The sequence below is a fragment of the Oncorhynchus keta genome, chromosome 23, assembly GCF_023373465.1.
Source record: "Oncorhynchus keta strain PuntledgeMale-10-30-2019 chromosome 23, Oket_V2, whole genome shotgun sequence".
NCBI lineage: Eukaryota > Metazoa > Chordata > Actinopteri > Salmoniformes > Salmonidae > Oncorhynchus > Oncorhynchus keta.
Genome location: NC_068443.1, coordinates 29,490,111 through 29,506,839, shown reverse-complemented (window position 1 = coordinate 29,506,839; position 16,729 = coordinate 29,490,111). Strand labels below are relative to the sequence as shown.

The following is a 16,729-nucleotide window of genomic DNA, read 5'->3' as shown; positions in this document are numbered from 1 at the left end:
AAATAGCCTACCTCTCACTATAGCGAATTCCATTGTGCCAATAGACTCAAACACAGGTTTACTGATTGCTACGCTTTCAAATTATAAAATTTTATATTTCGTAAAATAATCCAAATTGGCCATATATTGACGTTACTGTCGTTGTTAGCCTGATATCTTCCACCATGTAGCTCAATGATTGGACTACGAAAAAAATAATAGACAGGGCTCGCGCTACCAGTGTGGCAGGTGCAGTGTTTATGTTGGTTTGCTTGCCAAAGCACGATTTGTTATGACATCCCAATATGAGCAACCAAATATTCTCCATTTCCCTCGGAAATAAAGTAGCTGCATATGTTCATTAAAACAGAAAAGTATTAGTTTCATTTCGTTAGACATGCAGTTTAGTGTCAATCTAGCAAGCTCGCGCTCAAACAGGCCTAACTGGAATGTATGTTTACCAAATGTCATCTTGCGACAGCCAACGATTGTGGCTACGTTAGCTATACCATGGACTAGAGAAGGGGCATCTTTGGGTATATTTGGCTTGCTGTCTTTACTTGTTTGATTTAAATCATCTGTATGGTTAATCCAATAACACTCAGATGGGAAGGTAGCTAACGTCACCTAGCGTTTTACAAATGATAAGGCCCATTTAGCTAGCCATGTTTTGAATATTGTTAGCAAGTAACGTTAATGTGGACAGAACGGTTCACTGCAGTAACTTGCTGGAAACAGTAACTTGCTTCCAAAAATCACGAATGGTCGAAACCTCAGAATGTGTTTGTTATCCAATTTAGCGAATGGTAGATATCCGGGCTCAGTCAGACCTACATTATAAACCAAACTAGAAAAGACATGGCCAGCACGGCAGGCTAACTAGCTAATGCTATCTACCAAAAAGGGCAGGGGCGCTGTGTAATCTAATGTTATGGTTAAACCAGTTTGACATTATTAGGCGAGTGAGTTAACGCACTCAAGAACTAGCTAGTCATGTCGTTAACCAGTAAATTAATTATGTACGTATTAATTTTGTTCACGACACATGACAAACGTTAGCTTTTTATTTCGCTAGGAAAATGCCCACGGTGGTTACTATGGTTCGCAAACATGTTAACGTATCAAACTAGTTTAGCTAGTAATTTAAAGTTAGCTAGCCATCCAAGCTAACTAACGCTAACTGTATACAGTAGCCAGCGGTAACAAACAGCCATAGCTATCTACAGTTAGATACCTAGCTAAATAACTGGCCCTACTCAGTCACACTTTTCGAACATGCTTCTTGTTGTGCGTTGCAAGCTAACTAACTAGCATGCCAAATTACGGCGATATGCACAAATATGATTTGACGCGGTAGGTAAGAAACAACACCATTTAATTGATAAATAAACAATTTCACATTCACCTTAAATATTGGCCGCATAGGTTCATCCTGCCCGATAAGGGACTTTAGGCAACGATTGGTCCAGAAGCAAGAGCTACTCCCGGCGCCATATTGTTCGTCACTAGTAGAGCCACCGGCCCTGTGTACACACGAAGATAGAGGGTGCCATAGCAAAGATAGGGGATAAATTAAGATGTCCCACTCACGCGTTTTACCATAGAAAAAGTTCTCACAGTTTGGGTATGCTTACGTGGTGGCAGCTGTGTCTGATCTGCTTAGTTAATTGTCTCTATTTGAACCAGAGAACACAAGCGAGTGGGATGTCTCACTTTCTCATCCACACACTCTGATCTTCAATTAAGCAACGAGGTCGGAAGGAGCATGGTAGATGGCGAATATACCACGGCTAAGGGCTGTTCTTACACATCAAGCAATGCGGAGTTCCTGGATACAGCCGTTCGCCATATACCACAAACCCCCGAGGTGCCTTATAGCTATTATAAACTGGTTTACCAACATCTTTAGAGCAGTAAAAATACATGTTTTGTCGTACCCCTGGTATACATTCTGATGTACCCCTGGTATACATTCTGATATACCTCGGCTGTCAGCCAATCAGCATTCAGGGCTCGATAATAATATATACAGTCTGACCTCATTGCTTTGGTCAGGTTAAGAATAATTATTCAATTATTTAAATTTGCTACTAGAATGGAATCACCCAGACAATGTACAGTTCCATTCCACAAGCTGAGCCCATTTTTTTTAATGTATCACTGCATTAAAGATCCAGACCTCTTAGCAAATATAGCTATGCTCGTTTACAACAGGGAGTTTGCAATAATGCACAATCCAACGCCAATACAAACAGGGCTACTTCCAACAAAGGCAGCGGGATTATCCCCCACCTTCGCCACTAGTGTAGCAATTAAGGGGCAAATAGAATTCGGAATAGCCAGAATTGGGTTTGAACCAGCTACACTGCTGTTATGAGCCAAGCACACCACCAGGGCGCCCAAGACCAGACCTCTTTACAGAGAAAACGGTAGCCTACGCTCACACACAGGGAGGCTAAACTGCGACTATGAGATCCAAAAGTATGATTTCAGTATATAACAATTAACATAAACTCAATTAGTAATACAAATATTCTGACAAAAGCGGAGAGTATTTTAGAGTTCAGCACATTCAGTAGGTGGTGACACATCTCCTTCATCTAGACGTGTAGAAATAGGACACGGACAATAGAAACAGTGATACAATTGGAAGAGCTCAGGCCAGAAAGTGCTGGTAATCTTGCATGGTTTTTCTTGTAAATACTTTAAAAGTTTTATTACCAATATTTGTATATATTTTTCATTCTGATTTATTTGCGGCACGAAGTATATAATAAAAGCCAACGTATGTGGCCTATCTATTGTTTAAATTGCATTTCCTGTACTGTGAGTGCCTTTGATCCTGTGCCTTTAATATAGAGGGCAGTGACGCTCTGTATCCTGCGAGGAGACTGGGATACTGCCGCATCCAAATGAACCTTGCCTCTCTCTCTGCGGTCGCTAATAGCAAAACAAAGGAGAACAAATCGTTAGTTGCAGAAAAAAACGAATATCCAGTCATATCATGACGGAGAACACTAAAACGCACGTTATATTGCTGTCATGTGGAAGTTTTAACCCCATCACTAAAGGACACATTCATATGTTTGGTAAGCATTACCTACGCGCTCTTCTGTATATTTTAAAGATATGTTTTGTTCTCCAGATGTTGTGCGTAGGAGATATGTTTAAAAGTGACAAGGCGTTTAGCAGTCTACAGCAGGTTAGCATGGAATTTAACCTATATATCAGCATTATAATTGCGTGGTGTTGTTGGGTTGGTGTTTTGCCATAGACCTTTATTGGTATTCGCTGTCCATGAGGGAGGTGCTGAAATGGGCTACGGCCTCAGTGACCGAAATGTGATTATGTCAGAATTAAGTTAATGGTGTAATCATTGTAATTTCAGTTGGGGGGTATTTATTTCACTCTCTGTTTCTGAACACCACGTATGAATGACATTAATTAACAACAGAACCATTAAATCTACAGGTTTATATTATCCTATACAGCTGTATTGAGCGCACAGTATGTATCATTTCAGTGTAGCCCTACGTAGGTATATGCTGCATAGGCCGACCAGCCCTGAAACCGACAGCAAATGGACTTGAAAGAGCAGGCTAGGCTAGTTTGAGATTTAAATGTAGCATGTATACTATACGGATGTTGAGCCACTGGACACAAGGGGCCTATTCAGCATGTTTGAGCGTTGGTTGCCTGCTAGCAGATACTGCGTCACTCATAATGAATGAGAAATCGTATCTCAAATCACAATAGCATACAAAAAATGTAAAATAATGAGCTAAAACACAACAGGTATTCACAAAATAATGGAAATTCAGCAAAATGGCAAGAAAACACAGGCAAATCTATATCTCATGACTAAATATTTTCTCCTTTATGACTTTATTGTTGTCCTGTTCATCCCTTCTTTTTAATGTTCTTTTACTGCTGACATACAATTTGAATAGTTAATGAAGGCAAGCCATTGTTGTCTTTGCCTTAACTGTTGTCAGTTTTCAACTGACATTTAACCAATTAAATAACTGTGGACTATTTCATCATGGCTTATCACTTAGGAAAATATTATGGTTTTCTTGTTACCTGAAACATTACTGATTCTACACACAATTCAGTAATGGCACAATGCTACAATTAGGGAGATCACATTACAACAGTCAGCCAAATGCATCAGTATATTGATGAAAACAATCACAGTAGAACTAGTAAAGTATTGTATTTTTACAATACACATAAGCTATCTTGCCCATCAATATATAGTAATGTCTATATGCTATTTAAAATGAATGCACCTCTAACGGAGGCAAATCATTTATATAAAAGTGAGTTAAAATTACTGCCATCCAAAATCAGGAATACAAAGGTGCACCATAGGCTAGTACCCTGAAAATGACTCAATCCTAAGAGATAGTCATTCGAATAGAGTGAGCGAAATGATTACGCTGCAGCAGTAGTGAGTGAACCTGGAATATCATGAGGCAGAGGGAAAAATCATCAATTTTTCCATGACCTATTTTCCAAACCACCTCTCTGCATGCCTTGCAGTGGCTGTTATAGAAAAAAGAAAGTACTCTAGCTGCACATGAGTGGAATGAAAACTCCCCCAGTGAGCCCTTCTGACTCATAAAGGGATTACGTGAAACAACAGAAAGTGAAGAAGCAGACAAATGCATGTATCATGGACTAAGACTACAGAATATAAAAAACATGTGGATGGTGTCAGATCATCATACATTTTCGATATTGATTCAGTTTCATCTATGTTGTAAGTCATTGGATTGCGATTCTTCTCTTGAGACGGTAATGGCGGGGGCATGTAGCTCATTAATACCTGATTCAAAGTTGCATATCTTCACTAGTAGAACCCTTGTCTATGTTCCAAATGGCACCCTATTCCATATATAGTGCACTACACTCTTAGCACATTTTTGTCTATCTAGAATCTAAAAGGGTTCTTCGGCTCTCCCCATAGGAGAACCCTTTGAATTACCCTTGTTGTTTCCAGGTAGAACACTTTTGGGTTCCATGTAGAAACCTTTCCACAGAGTGGTCTACATGGACCCCAAAATGATTCTACCTGCAACCGAAAAGGGTTCTACCTGGAACCCTTTTTTCTAAGAATGTACTTTAAAAAGTAATGCACCAAATAGGGTGCCATTTGGAACTCATTCCTTTAGTTCATTATTTGCCCCACACCATCCGCTTTGATGGACAACCCCAAATGATTCTATTTTTGTATTTTCTCATTAACACTCTCCTCAAATCATACACTAGTGTTCCCATGATCTTAACTTTCTATCTCATACACAAAAAAAAGGGTTCTTTGGCTGTCCCCATAGCAGAACCATTTTGGGGTCCAGGTATAACCCTTTTGGCTTTCATGTAGAACCCTCTATGTAAAGGGAACCACAATGGTTCTTCCTGGATCCAAAAAGGGTTCTTCAAAGGGTTCTCCTATGGGGACAGCCAAATTACCCTTTTCTAAATATCACCTTCTTTTCTAAGAGTTTACCCTCTCTTCCTTAATAAATAATGCATTTTCTAATCATATTAATGTTTATGACTCTACATCTATAATGGCTCTGGTCAATTTACACAGGCACTGTACATCACACACTTTGAGCTGAGCTGATGACTTGCAACACGTAGGCTCCAGTAGGTTTCCACATTCCCATACAGGCTTGAAGAGGGCTGAAACAATGAGTTTCTCTATTGGTGGCATGCAGGCAGTAACTCCACAACAACAACAGAATGAATAGATGAATGCTTACCCTGTGGTCGAAACAAAAAGTCCTCATCAATCAACTTCAAAAAGGCTGAAAAAGGCGTCTGGAATTCCTTGATCTGTTTCCCTAGAGATGAACTGTAAAAATTGTAATTTGCACGGATCCACTGGCGAGTTAGGGTTAATTTATTTTTGTACTGTAACTAAAGCAAAATATTCAGCAACACATCAGGTTAATTCACAATAGTGCCCTATGGAAAACAATTTATGAATGAATGAATGACAACACCGCTATAGACTGTTTATTACAAGCAGAAATTCAGTGACCAAACTTCTCATGACAGAAATGGAAACATTTAGCTGATTGCAGACAATAAGACACAGGTTAGCTGATTAAAACTGTAATGTTGTGCACACTATGAACTATAATAAGTATGTTGACAAGTATGTACTGCATCTGCTTCACAGAGAAAGCCAAAGAATACCTGCACAAAACAGGGAAGTTCATTGTGATTGGGGGCATCATCTCTCCTGTACATGACTCCTATGGCAAACCGGTACGAACTTCTTACAGTATATTCACAGACTGCTTTGTTTGGTATCTACGAAGTGGATTTGTTTGATTAACTAACAAACAACCACCTCAACCAATTATCTGATATGAGTGACAGGAGTGCAATTTAGAGAAAATTAACGGGTTATTTTTATGAATGAGTGATTGCTTTGGGTGGTCCTCCTGTGTAGGTGTTGTTGCTGCATTCAGATTATATAAACCACCTCTAATTCTATCGTCATCTATTCTCCCTAGCCATTTCTGGAATAAATTAAAAGCTTGTCCCAGTTTCTCTCTCTATAAGAAACAGAAAACATGAATAATAAATGTAAGAGAAATGCTGTTTCAGTCAGATCATGAATCTTCTGCACATTTTTTTCATCATTGTGTCTCTAGCACGAATGAGGATTGGATGTTATGTATGTTATCATTGTTGTGGTTGCACAAATGATTGACATCAGTTATAGAATGTCATCTTCAGCCATTTTACACAAATATATGTTCCTCATAGATAAAACATGTAAAACCAGTCGATTACCATGCAGAGGCACACAATAGAGAGAATGAACACAATGCCTGCATCACAAATGGCACATTATTCCCAAAATATTGCACTATATAGGGAATAGGGTGCGATTTGGGATGCACACAATGAACACAATGTCAGCAGCTTATTGATCCCCTGTGTGTTCACAGGGTCTGGTCCCCAGCAGACATCGTCTCACCATGTGTCAACTGGCAGTCCAGTCCTCTGACTGGATCAGGTGAGTCAGTGGATATATCCGATCAGAACAAGTCTGCGTCCAAATGACACCCTATTCCCTACATTGTGCACTACTTTTGACCAGAACCCTATGGGCCCTAGACAAAAGTTGTGTACTAGGGAATAGGGTGCCATTTGGGATACATTCCAAGTGAATCTTGATTGGCAGTAAGTATCTTGAATGGCCTCTATTAGCCCCTTGAGACAGGATGTGTTTCTGGCAATGTCAGTGTGTGAGGTATTTAGCAGATGTGCAATATCATCAGTCCTATTATCCTGCTAATAAGAAGGATAGAGATCAGTGCCCGTATTCATAAAGCGTGAGTATGATGCATGGACAGGGGGGACCTGATCCTAGATCAGGACTTCTTCTCTGAGACGCTTTATGAATACAGGCCCAGGAGTACACAGCTGTTCATCTATTATGTGTCATTTTCCTGCAGAGTGGATCCCTGGGAGTGCTACCAGGACACATGGCAGACTACGTGCAGCGTGCTGGAACATCATCGTGACCTCATGAAGGTAAGCCAGGCCATGGAATAATGACTGGCTACGGTTACTCAGACCACACTGTATTGCATGAGCTGTACATTTGGCACTGAAGGACAATATCAAGAGCAATTTGATAAAATATGTGGAATTTATTCATAGATGTTGAATTAATGCGCGGCCCACTGGCTCGTTGACATGCGTAGTGGAATTATGTATAAGGACTAAGAGCAATTTGAACTGCTTTTATAAATGGCCTGTACCTTTACTGTATGCTGGGATTTTTTAAACGGCAACTAAATATTACGTTATTTTCGAATATCTACTGTAGTATAAGCCTGGTATCAGCAGAAAAGCGTAAATCTGGTTTATGTGAATACATTGCATTCACTGGGGGAATTAGTGTCACAATATTGATGCCTAGAGTTAAACATCAGATAAATGATGCCTAAGTGAATACATTGCAGTTAATGGGGGGGAAATTAGTGTCATGGTATTGATGCCTCGGGATAAGCATCATATACACGATGCCTAAGTGAATACATTGCATTCAATGGGGGGAGATTAGTGTCACAATATTGAAGCCTCAAGATAAGCTTCATGGTCTTGATGCCTAAGGGAATATATTGCTTTCAATAAGATTGAAAGCAAGTAGTTGACACATAAGTCAATTGCGTTCATGTCTGTTGGTTTCCCTCCCTCCCTTTCTTTGCCTCCCTCTGCCTCATCTTTATCCCCTTTCCTTTTCTTCTCACCCCTCCCCCTTATTTCCCCCCTCCATCCACTCCCCTTCCCTCCCTCTCTCTCTTTTTGTCTTCTATCTCTCTCATTCTCCATCATTCTCTCTCTTGCTTTCCTTTCAACTCCATCTATCTCTATTCTATAATCCCCCCTCTATATAGCAAGAAAGTTGGTGCTAAATTTGAAATGTGTAATTTGGTGAAAGACAGACAGACACTCACAGACAGACAGACAGACAGACAGACAGACAGACAGACAGACAGACAGACAGACAGACAGACAGACAGACAGACAGACAGACAGACAGACAGACACTCACAGACAGACAGACACAGACAGACAGACAGACAGACAGACAGACAGACAGACAGACAGACAGACAGACAGACAGACAGACACTCACAGACAGACAGACAGACAGACAGACAGACAGACAGACAGACAGACAGACAGACAGACAGACAGACAGACAGACAGACAGACAGACAGACAGACAGACAGAGCTCCTCTAGTATTTGCAAGAACATTGTGTCCAATGGAGGTAAAAAAATAATTTTGTGCCGATTTACTTCAAACTTCATATGCTGGGTCATAACAGTCGCCCGGTCATAAATGTGTACAATTCCTAGAGTTAAAGTGCTTTTGATTGACATTGTTAGAATGATTGAGGCGAGAAACACAATTCACATATGGGATAGTTCAGCAGACACTCCTGATGAACGCAAGCCTACACCTGACCATGTGAAATGAACTCTTCACAGTGAAAGCTTCGCCCCACAGAGAACACAGCTTTTTTCCATAGAAAAACATTACGTTCAGCCATTACATAACCATGATGCCCCCGTGGACTGTGATTGAGCTAGCTAACCATCCTTGCAGACAACCGATCGCGACCTTACAGGGATGCCTCGTGATGAGGTTCAGCTTCCTATGGCAACGGGAGTGGCTTAATTCATCCTCAAGATGGTCCTTTATACACAACCTGTAGGGACACAAAAATACTGCATTCCGTCCTCTGTAAAACAGTCCGTTCTTAATGTCAAAGCTTGAAACTGGGGCATTTAAACTGGCGCAAGTGACCCCAGGAGGCCGTATATTGAATTTCAGCGTCCTGCTATTATAGGACGTTACTAAATTGGGGAAAGGGGAAAGGGGATACCTAGTCAGTCCAACTGAATGTATTCAACTGAAATGTGTCATCCGCATTTAACCCAACCCCTCTGAATCAGAGAGGTGCTGGGGGCTGCCTTAACCGACATCCACGTCTTCGGCACCCGGGGAACAGTGGGTTAACTGCCTTGCTCATGGGGCAGAACAACTTTTTTGACCTTCATTGGACACAATGGTCTTGCAGTACCAGAGGGTCTATCTGCCTGTGAGTGTATAAGTCTGTCTGTCAGTCTGCCTGTCTTTTCCCAAATTACACATTTCTAATTTATCACCAACTTCTTGGCCTTGAATGCAATGTATTGACTTATGTGTCAATATCTATGTGTCAATATCTAGTCTGTGGAGGTGGGAGAGAGAAGAGAGAAAGAGAGAGAGAGGGGGATGAAAGAAGGGGGATGGAGAGAGAAGTTAAGGAGGTGGGATATAGAAGAGGTAGAGAGAGATAAGGAGGCAAATAGAGAGAAAGAGTAGGAGGGAGGAAGAGAGAGAGAGGAGAGAGCGAGTCAGGGGAGAGAGAGAGAGTGAGAGTGAGAGTGAGAGTGAGAGTGAGAGAGAGAGAGAGAGAGAGAGAGAGAGAGAGAGAGAGAGAGAGAGAGAGAGAGAGAGAGAGAGAGAGAGAGAGAGAGAGAAGGAGAGAAGGGAGAGAGAGAGAGAGAGAGGGGATAAACAGAGCGAGAGACAGAGGAAGGCAAATAGAGGGATGGATGGAGCGATGGAGAGGGTTTGTGAATAGAGAGATAGAGTGATAGGGGGAGGGAGAGAAAGAGAACGAGAAGAAGGGAGGGGGAGAGAAGAGAGATGAAGAGGGAGAGAGAGAGAGAGAGAGAGAGAGAGAGAGAGAGAGAGAGAGAGAGAGAGAGAGAGAGAGAGAGAGAGAGAGAGAGAGAGAGGGGGGGTGAAAGAAGGGAGGGAGAGAGAGAAGAGGAGAGGGAATAAAGAGGAGGTAGAGAGAGAGAGAGCGAGAGTGAGCGAGAGTGAGAGAGAGAGCTTTGTTCGTAGGCATCAATATTGTGACACTAATCTTACCCCAATTGAACATAATGTATACACATACGCGTCATGTTTCTTTGATGTGTATCTTTTTGCTACAAACCTACCAGATTGACACTTCTCAATTATATCATGTTGGTAGTATGTGACAAATCCAATTCTTCCGTCAGAATGTAGTCAATCTGTTTGTGCTGCTGACCTAAGCTGGCTCAAATGCAATTCTCTGGGACTGAAAATGTAAATTCTGATGTTTTCCTGTCCACAGAGAGTCACAGGGTGTATTCTATCCAATGTGAACACACCGTCCACAACTCCAGTGATCGGCCAACCACAGAATAAGACTCAGACTGCCATCTATCAGAACCACAACACAGTGAACAACAAGCCCACTGCCAGTGAGTGATGGTGTACATACACAAACGTATTTGAGATAACATTTATGCCATTTCGATTAGGATGAGAATCTAGGTCTAATATCTTGAACATGTATGATTGATGGAAAAGAAGAAACGTTGTTATAATGTACCAAGAAATGAATGGTCTGTTCTGTAAATATTTTTCAATGGATGTAATTTGCTGCTAGAAAATGTTGGATGTTTTCTTCCTTATACCTAAACAGTTAAGCTGTGGGGGAAGATCAGTGAGAGCTTGGGTAAAATTTGCTGTGTTCGCCCCCACATGGACCGTTTCACCTTTGTAGGTAAGTAGGCTACACAGGCAACTTCCTGAAAAACCTAAATTTCTTAGCTCCCTCTGTAGATGCCTACTGGACAACTTTTGTTTGTATTGCTTTTCATCTTTTGAATGAATTTATCTTAACACTTTGTTCTAGCTAGCTATTTGTTTCGGTAGCTATCAAGTAAACACAATGTAAGTTCACAATGATAGATGAATTCAATTATAACCTTTTCTTGTATCTTTTCATTTGATCTCAAAAGATGAAAATGCCAACCTTGGTACTGCAATGCGATATGAGGAAATTGGTGAGTTAACACTCTTTTGTATGTCTCCATAAGATTTATGTATTACCAATATTGCATACTGTTGCATTAGGTAATATTGTATAGGTAATATTGTATAGGTAATATTGTATAGGTAATATTGCATAGGTAATATTGTATAGGTAATATTGTATAGGTAATATTGCATACAGTCTATAGTCAGTATATCGTCAGAATACAAAAGCTTTTGCTTATGTCATTCGATTTTCACTCAACAACCCATTAGAACTTTCTTCATTATCAAATCATTGAACAGGAAGTTGTCTTATCCAACTCTTTGTTTATTGGGTGTCTAATTTCTGTCTTCCTCTCTATTGTCCAGAGTTGCGCATCTTGCTTCTATGTGGCAGTGATCTTCTGGAGTCATTCTGCATCCCTGGCCTATGGAAAGACAGTGATGTAAGCCTCTCGTTCTTTATCTTCCCCATCTTCTTAGGTCTGTTGTGAGACTGTCATTCACGGAAGAATTATGTTCATACTTTGCATAGAATACATTCTTGCCTATTGGCATGCGCTAAAGTTTTATTAAAGCAGACATAGGCAGACCTGTAGAGGTCAAAGGAGACACTGCAAGACAAATAGTTTGAAATAAGGACGGCATTTGAATCTATCCAGTGTCCACTTAGAGGCATGAATGCAAACGATGTAATACCCGAATGAGCATAATGCTGCATCCAAGATACTTTACCAAAACTATTACAGTCACCCGTTTCATTAGCATTGCAAGGAAATACTGCAATGTGTCATACAAATGGTTTGCAGATGGAGGTGATTGTGGGAGACTTTGGGATTGTTGTTGTGCCTCGAGACGGAGTTGATACAGAAAGGATAATGAACCATTCCTCTGTGCTGCGCAAGTACAAGGTAATAACTACATTGTGAGCGTATGAGTCATGAGCTTGGTGAAAAGTAGGAAAACCAATAAGCTTGATAATGTAATCTGTAAGAAGCTTATTATGTTAATGTCTTAACATATAATCAACTCTGTACCATAGATAATTAGAAATGTCAATGTATTAATTGTATAATGTGTAAAAGATGCTCTCTTTGTAATTTCCAGGATAACATCACTGTCGTAAAAGATGATGCCAACCACCCTATGTCCATTGTCAGTTCAACCAAGAGCAGGTTAGTGTGAATTATAAGCTGGGTGGTTCGAGCTCTGAATGCTGATTGGCTGACCAAGGGCATGAGAAAACATGTATTTTACTGCTCTAATTACGTTGGTAACCAGTTTATAATAGCAATAAGGTACCTTGGGGGTTTGTGGTATATGGCCAATATACCACAGCTAAGTGCTACTGTATATCCAGGCACTCCGTGTTGCGTTGTGTTTAAGAACAACCCTCAGCTGTGGTTTATTGGCGATATACCACACCTCCTCAGGCATTATTGCTTAATTATAATGTATCTACCATCCTTTGGGCCTCCATTAGGAATATTTAAGAAATAATTATGGACTGTTCTTTATTATTATTGTCTATTTTTCACTGTGGACTCTCGAAAAGTTTGGTTATTTTTCACAAATATCTCTTAATGTCTCTTAATGTACCACTTTGGTTGCTGTTCAGTGTCTCTTGGGTGTAACCACAACATTTTCTAAACATTAGGGGGCAGTTTCCCAAACACAGATTCAGCCTAGTCGTAGACTAAAAAGCTATTTCAATGGAGATTCTCCATTAAGCTTGCTTTTTAGTCCAGGACTAGGCTTAGTCTGTGTCCAAGAAACCGCCCCTAGAAGATGAACTGAGCTGTTCCCGTAGAACATTAGAATCATTGTAATTCTATGGCTGTTCCCTTCCCTCAGACTGGCCCTGCAGCATGGTGACGGCCATGTGGTGGACTACCTGAACCAGCCAGTCATCGACTACATCCTGCAGAGTCAGCTCTACATCAATGCTTCTGGATAGGAACTACTGCTTTGGCCTGTTGGCATATTGTCCCTGTCTGTCTTTCATGTGAAACGTATACTCCTCTTGAGCTACTGCTTTTCCATTTAAAGATATCCATATCCCTTCTTACTGTATCATGGTGACTCATCTGACCTGTGGATGTACATCGAGGTGCCTGAGAGCTGTGTGTACGTGTGGACCACCTTCACAACTGACTTTGTGTAGGCTGCGCCGTAGAGAGGGGGGGTTTGGGGCGTGTCCCAAATAGCATAACTTTCCCTATTGTGCACTACATTTGACCCGGTCAACAATAGTGCACTTTATAGGGAATAGGGTGCAATTTGGGATGCTCACTTGGTGTCATTAAGAGAGGGTGCAGAGATGGTAACCTATTGAATTTGGGCCTTTGCTGTTGATTTAAAATCTGGATGTTTTTAGACTGCATGCTTAGAATGTTTCTGTTTTGGCATGAGTACTTACTCACTTTGTAGATAGATGTTGTGAAAGTGTTTGCAAAAAAACGAACATATAGTGGGTACCCACCTCTCTCTCACTTAATTTTCTGTTCACTCCAAGTCTACTTTATGTACAGTATCTGTATTAATGTACCTGCGACTGCACATCAATGCCTAAATGTTTGGTTTGCAGTGGGCATTGATGCAAGATGTACATCTGTTTGCACATAAGAGAATGATTTGAACGTTCATTTATTTGTGTGTGCAAAGGATTTTGACACGTTTCTTCTGCTTGCCACCCGAGAAAATGACCACGCCTCCAAAAAACAAATGCAATGAACCTGTTTCTTACTGTGTGCTATGTAGCTAGATTCTTTTACATATAGAGGAAAAAACAACAGCACAAACTATAGAAGTGCATTTCATGTGCCCTGGGGATGAGTTCACAAATGCAAGTCTCTCACTCTCCTTGCACATAACACTCTGTCATAATAACATCAATCTGAAATAAATGTGTTCTAATGTACTGCAAAGGACGTGGGGATATAGCCTTTGATCAGTAGTTTCTTACTTAAACTCCTCATGGTCAGGGCCAAGACACGTTGGACAGTGTATTTTAATGAGCATTGTATGTAACCATTGATTTAGTCAGTCTTACTGCAAGGAAGGGTAAATAGAAGGGCACATTTTGGTTTAATAAGTGTCTTTAATTGTGACCAAAGCAAATTGCATACGTATTTACAGTAGCTTTATGTGTGTCCATTTTGGCTAAGATTATTAGGTTATTCAATTTTAATAGCCGATGAAGCAAAAGTAAAATGCATTCCACTATTTCCGGAAATCTCCTGGTTCATGATTTGAAAGAAATAGACATACAAGTGCTAGTTGTCCATGTAGTAATCTCGTTCTCCAGCCTTGTGGAGAACATAGAAGTCTTGATAGTCTTGCGTCATGTCTTAGACAATTTTCAAGTCGTGTCGAAAGTCATATTTAATTGGATCTGGAATGGCCAGAAAACATTAAAACGGGCATATTTATTAAACAAACACGAGTTGGAGGGTTAAAATTATTTAATATTAAGGCATTAAACCTCTCACTTAAAGACTCCATTATATCAAAATGATATCTATATCCAAAATGGTTTTTGAGTAGGCTACTAAGAGGCACATCCAATGTTCAAAAGCGGGCTCTTTGCCATTAAAACAAACCATTTGACAATCAAATCAAATGTTATTGGTCTCATACACATGGTTAGCAGATGTTAATGCGAGTGTAGCGAAATGCTTGTAAATATAACTCTGGTTAAAGCCATACAGAACTGGTTACAATTCCAATTTCATCCTCCAGAAGAGGCGTAACAAATATTACAGAAAATAATATGGCTAAACTCCAATGTACTGATAGAGGAAAGGAACATTGTTTTTGAGAAAATGTACAAGGAAGGTATCGTGTTTATGAATGACGTTGTAAATAAGGACAGTCAAATGTTGTCACACAAGCAATTAACAAAGGTCTATGGAGATGTGGGCGCAATATAAAAGTAGAACCAAATTGCAGCTCACACATAAAAAATGGATGGAGCAATTACTCATAAGAGAAAAGGATAAATTAGTTTGTTTGCCGCCAATCAAAAACCATGCATGGCTTAAAATGACTAGTGTAAATCGTAAAATGTATATCCGTTTTATTTAAGCTTGAGAGGTTTGACAACTATACCGCATAGAATTCAAGATAGTTGGGAACAGATTTTTGATGTTTCAATATCACGGCATCGGGTTTATGAACTGATATATAAAACAACACTTGACACAATGTGTTCTTTTCCATTTAAACTATTATATAAAATTCTTGGCACAAAAATAATGTTCACTATAAGGGGCATTGAACAGTCAGCCTTGTGCAGACTGCAACCAAGAAATAGAATCAATAGATCATTTATTTTTGCGCTGTGCTTCGCTGGCTCGCTTTTGGAGTCAGGGCCAGGAGTGGTTGCTGAGTCATAATGTCTGTGTTCAGATGGACCTACAAACAGTACTGTTCGGAGATCTGACAGACCACAATCAATCAATGGGAAATATGATTATATGCTTAGCTGAACTATTTAATTTGAGGGCAATCGTGGTAGAAATGGTACAAATAGAGAGGTTGAAGACTCTTAGTAAGACATCACAGTAAAATAGAAGGATGTATTGCAAAAGGAAATAGTCAAATGGCAGTGTACTGGGAAAGACGGGCTAGTCTGTGGACATCTGAGGGGTGGAATGGAGATCAGAAGGACTGGTTGATTTGAGAAGGAACTTAAGAGTCCAGTACAAACAGCAGGAGGCTATAGAAATGATGCAAGTAATGCTATTGTATAGACTAATCTATCTGCTCGTTTCATAGCTGATTACAAAACATACTGTCAGTAGTACACTGTGTAAGATGCTCCAGACTCACAACACTGCTTCTTTATTTGTGCTCCAAATGTAATACTTTATGTACAAACTGAACTGGGTCCCAATATCCCTTCAAGTCGATGGTCTTTATTCGTGCATCCCTTGAGTCTTTCTATCAAACATCTCAGTAGGATACGCCTTACATACACCGCATCAGTTACTTTGTGTTCTTCAAAGACTGGTTTAGATAAACTAGATGTAGTGGGAAATCTGATATGAAAAATAAGCATCGTCGTGGTCCTAGTTACTATGGACCGATTTTACTATACTATAGTCTCAGAGAAAGTTTCATAGAACCTGCGGCTTTAATTCGAGCTGAGTGGGTTTAGATGACTTATAGATGACTTACTTTTCTGTCCATTGATTTATTTGGATAGGAGTCCTGAAAATGATTTTTGGGGGAATCCTATGTAATATGCGCTGGGTTAGAAATTATTTGTATTTTCTCGTCTTCAACTGTGGACTGACACAATATAACATCTACTCTGAGTTTATTAATACCTCCATAATAAACCAAGTGTGTAACAATATAT

The 16,729-nt window shown here is 40.1% G+C and overlaps 2 protein-coding genes across 7 annotated transcripts in view; one reads left to right on the top strand and one right to left on the bottom strand.

Annotated features, from left to right (window-relative positions):
* LOC118402126 (nonsense-mediated mRNA decay factor SMG7-like) overlaps window positions 1-1,742 on the bottom strand; it is a 28,823-nt gene extending 27,081 nt beyond the window's left edge. Inside the window, exons 1-2 of one of the 6 annotated variants that reach the window (XM_035800066.2) lie at window positions 1,614-1,742; window positions 1,385-1,502 (exon numbers count right to left, since the gene is read on the bottom strand). In XM_035800066.2, coding sequence (XP_035655959.1) covers window positions 1,385-1,410 — 26 coding nt within the window. In that variant the 5' untranslated portion in view covers window positions 1,411-1,502; window positions 1,614-1,742. Of the gene's footprint in view, window positions 1-1,384; window positions 1,548-1,613 lie in introns of those variants that run through there. The other 5 variants (XM_035800068.2, XM_035800067.2, XM_035800069.2 and 2 more) reach the window with 5 other exon arrangements.
* A 753-nt stretch (window positions 1,743-2,495) lies between these two features.
* On the top strand, window positions 2,496-16,728 carry LOC118402125 (nicotinamide/nicotinic acid mononucleotide adenylyltransferase 2). Its single transcript, XM_035800064.2, has 12 exons — window positions 2,496-2,653; window positions 2,839-3,068; window positions 6,173-6,261; window positions 6,954-7,021; window positions 7,464-7,542; window positions 10,676-10,805; window positions 11,030-11,110; window positions 11,349-11,393; window positions 11,734-11,810; window positions 12,174-12,275; window positions 12,472-12,539; window positions 13,219-16,728. Exons 2-12 carry the CDS (start codon window positions 2,984-2,986, stop codon window positions 13,319-13,321), a joined length of 927 nt encoding a protein of 308 aa, XP_035655957.1. The 5' UTR covers window positions 2,496-2,653; window positions 2,839-2,983; the 3' UTR covers window positions 13,322-16,728.
* Window position 16,729: the final 1 nt, after the last annotated feature.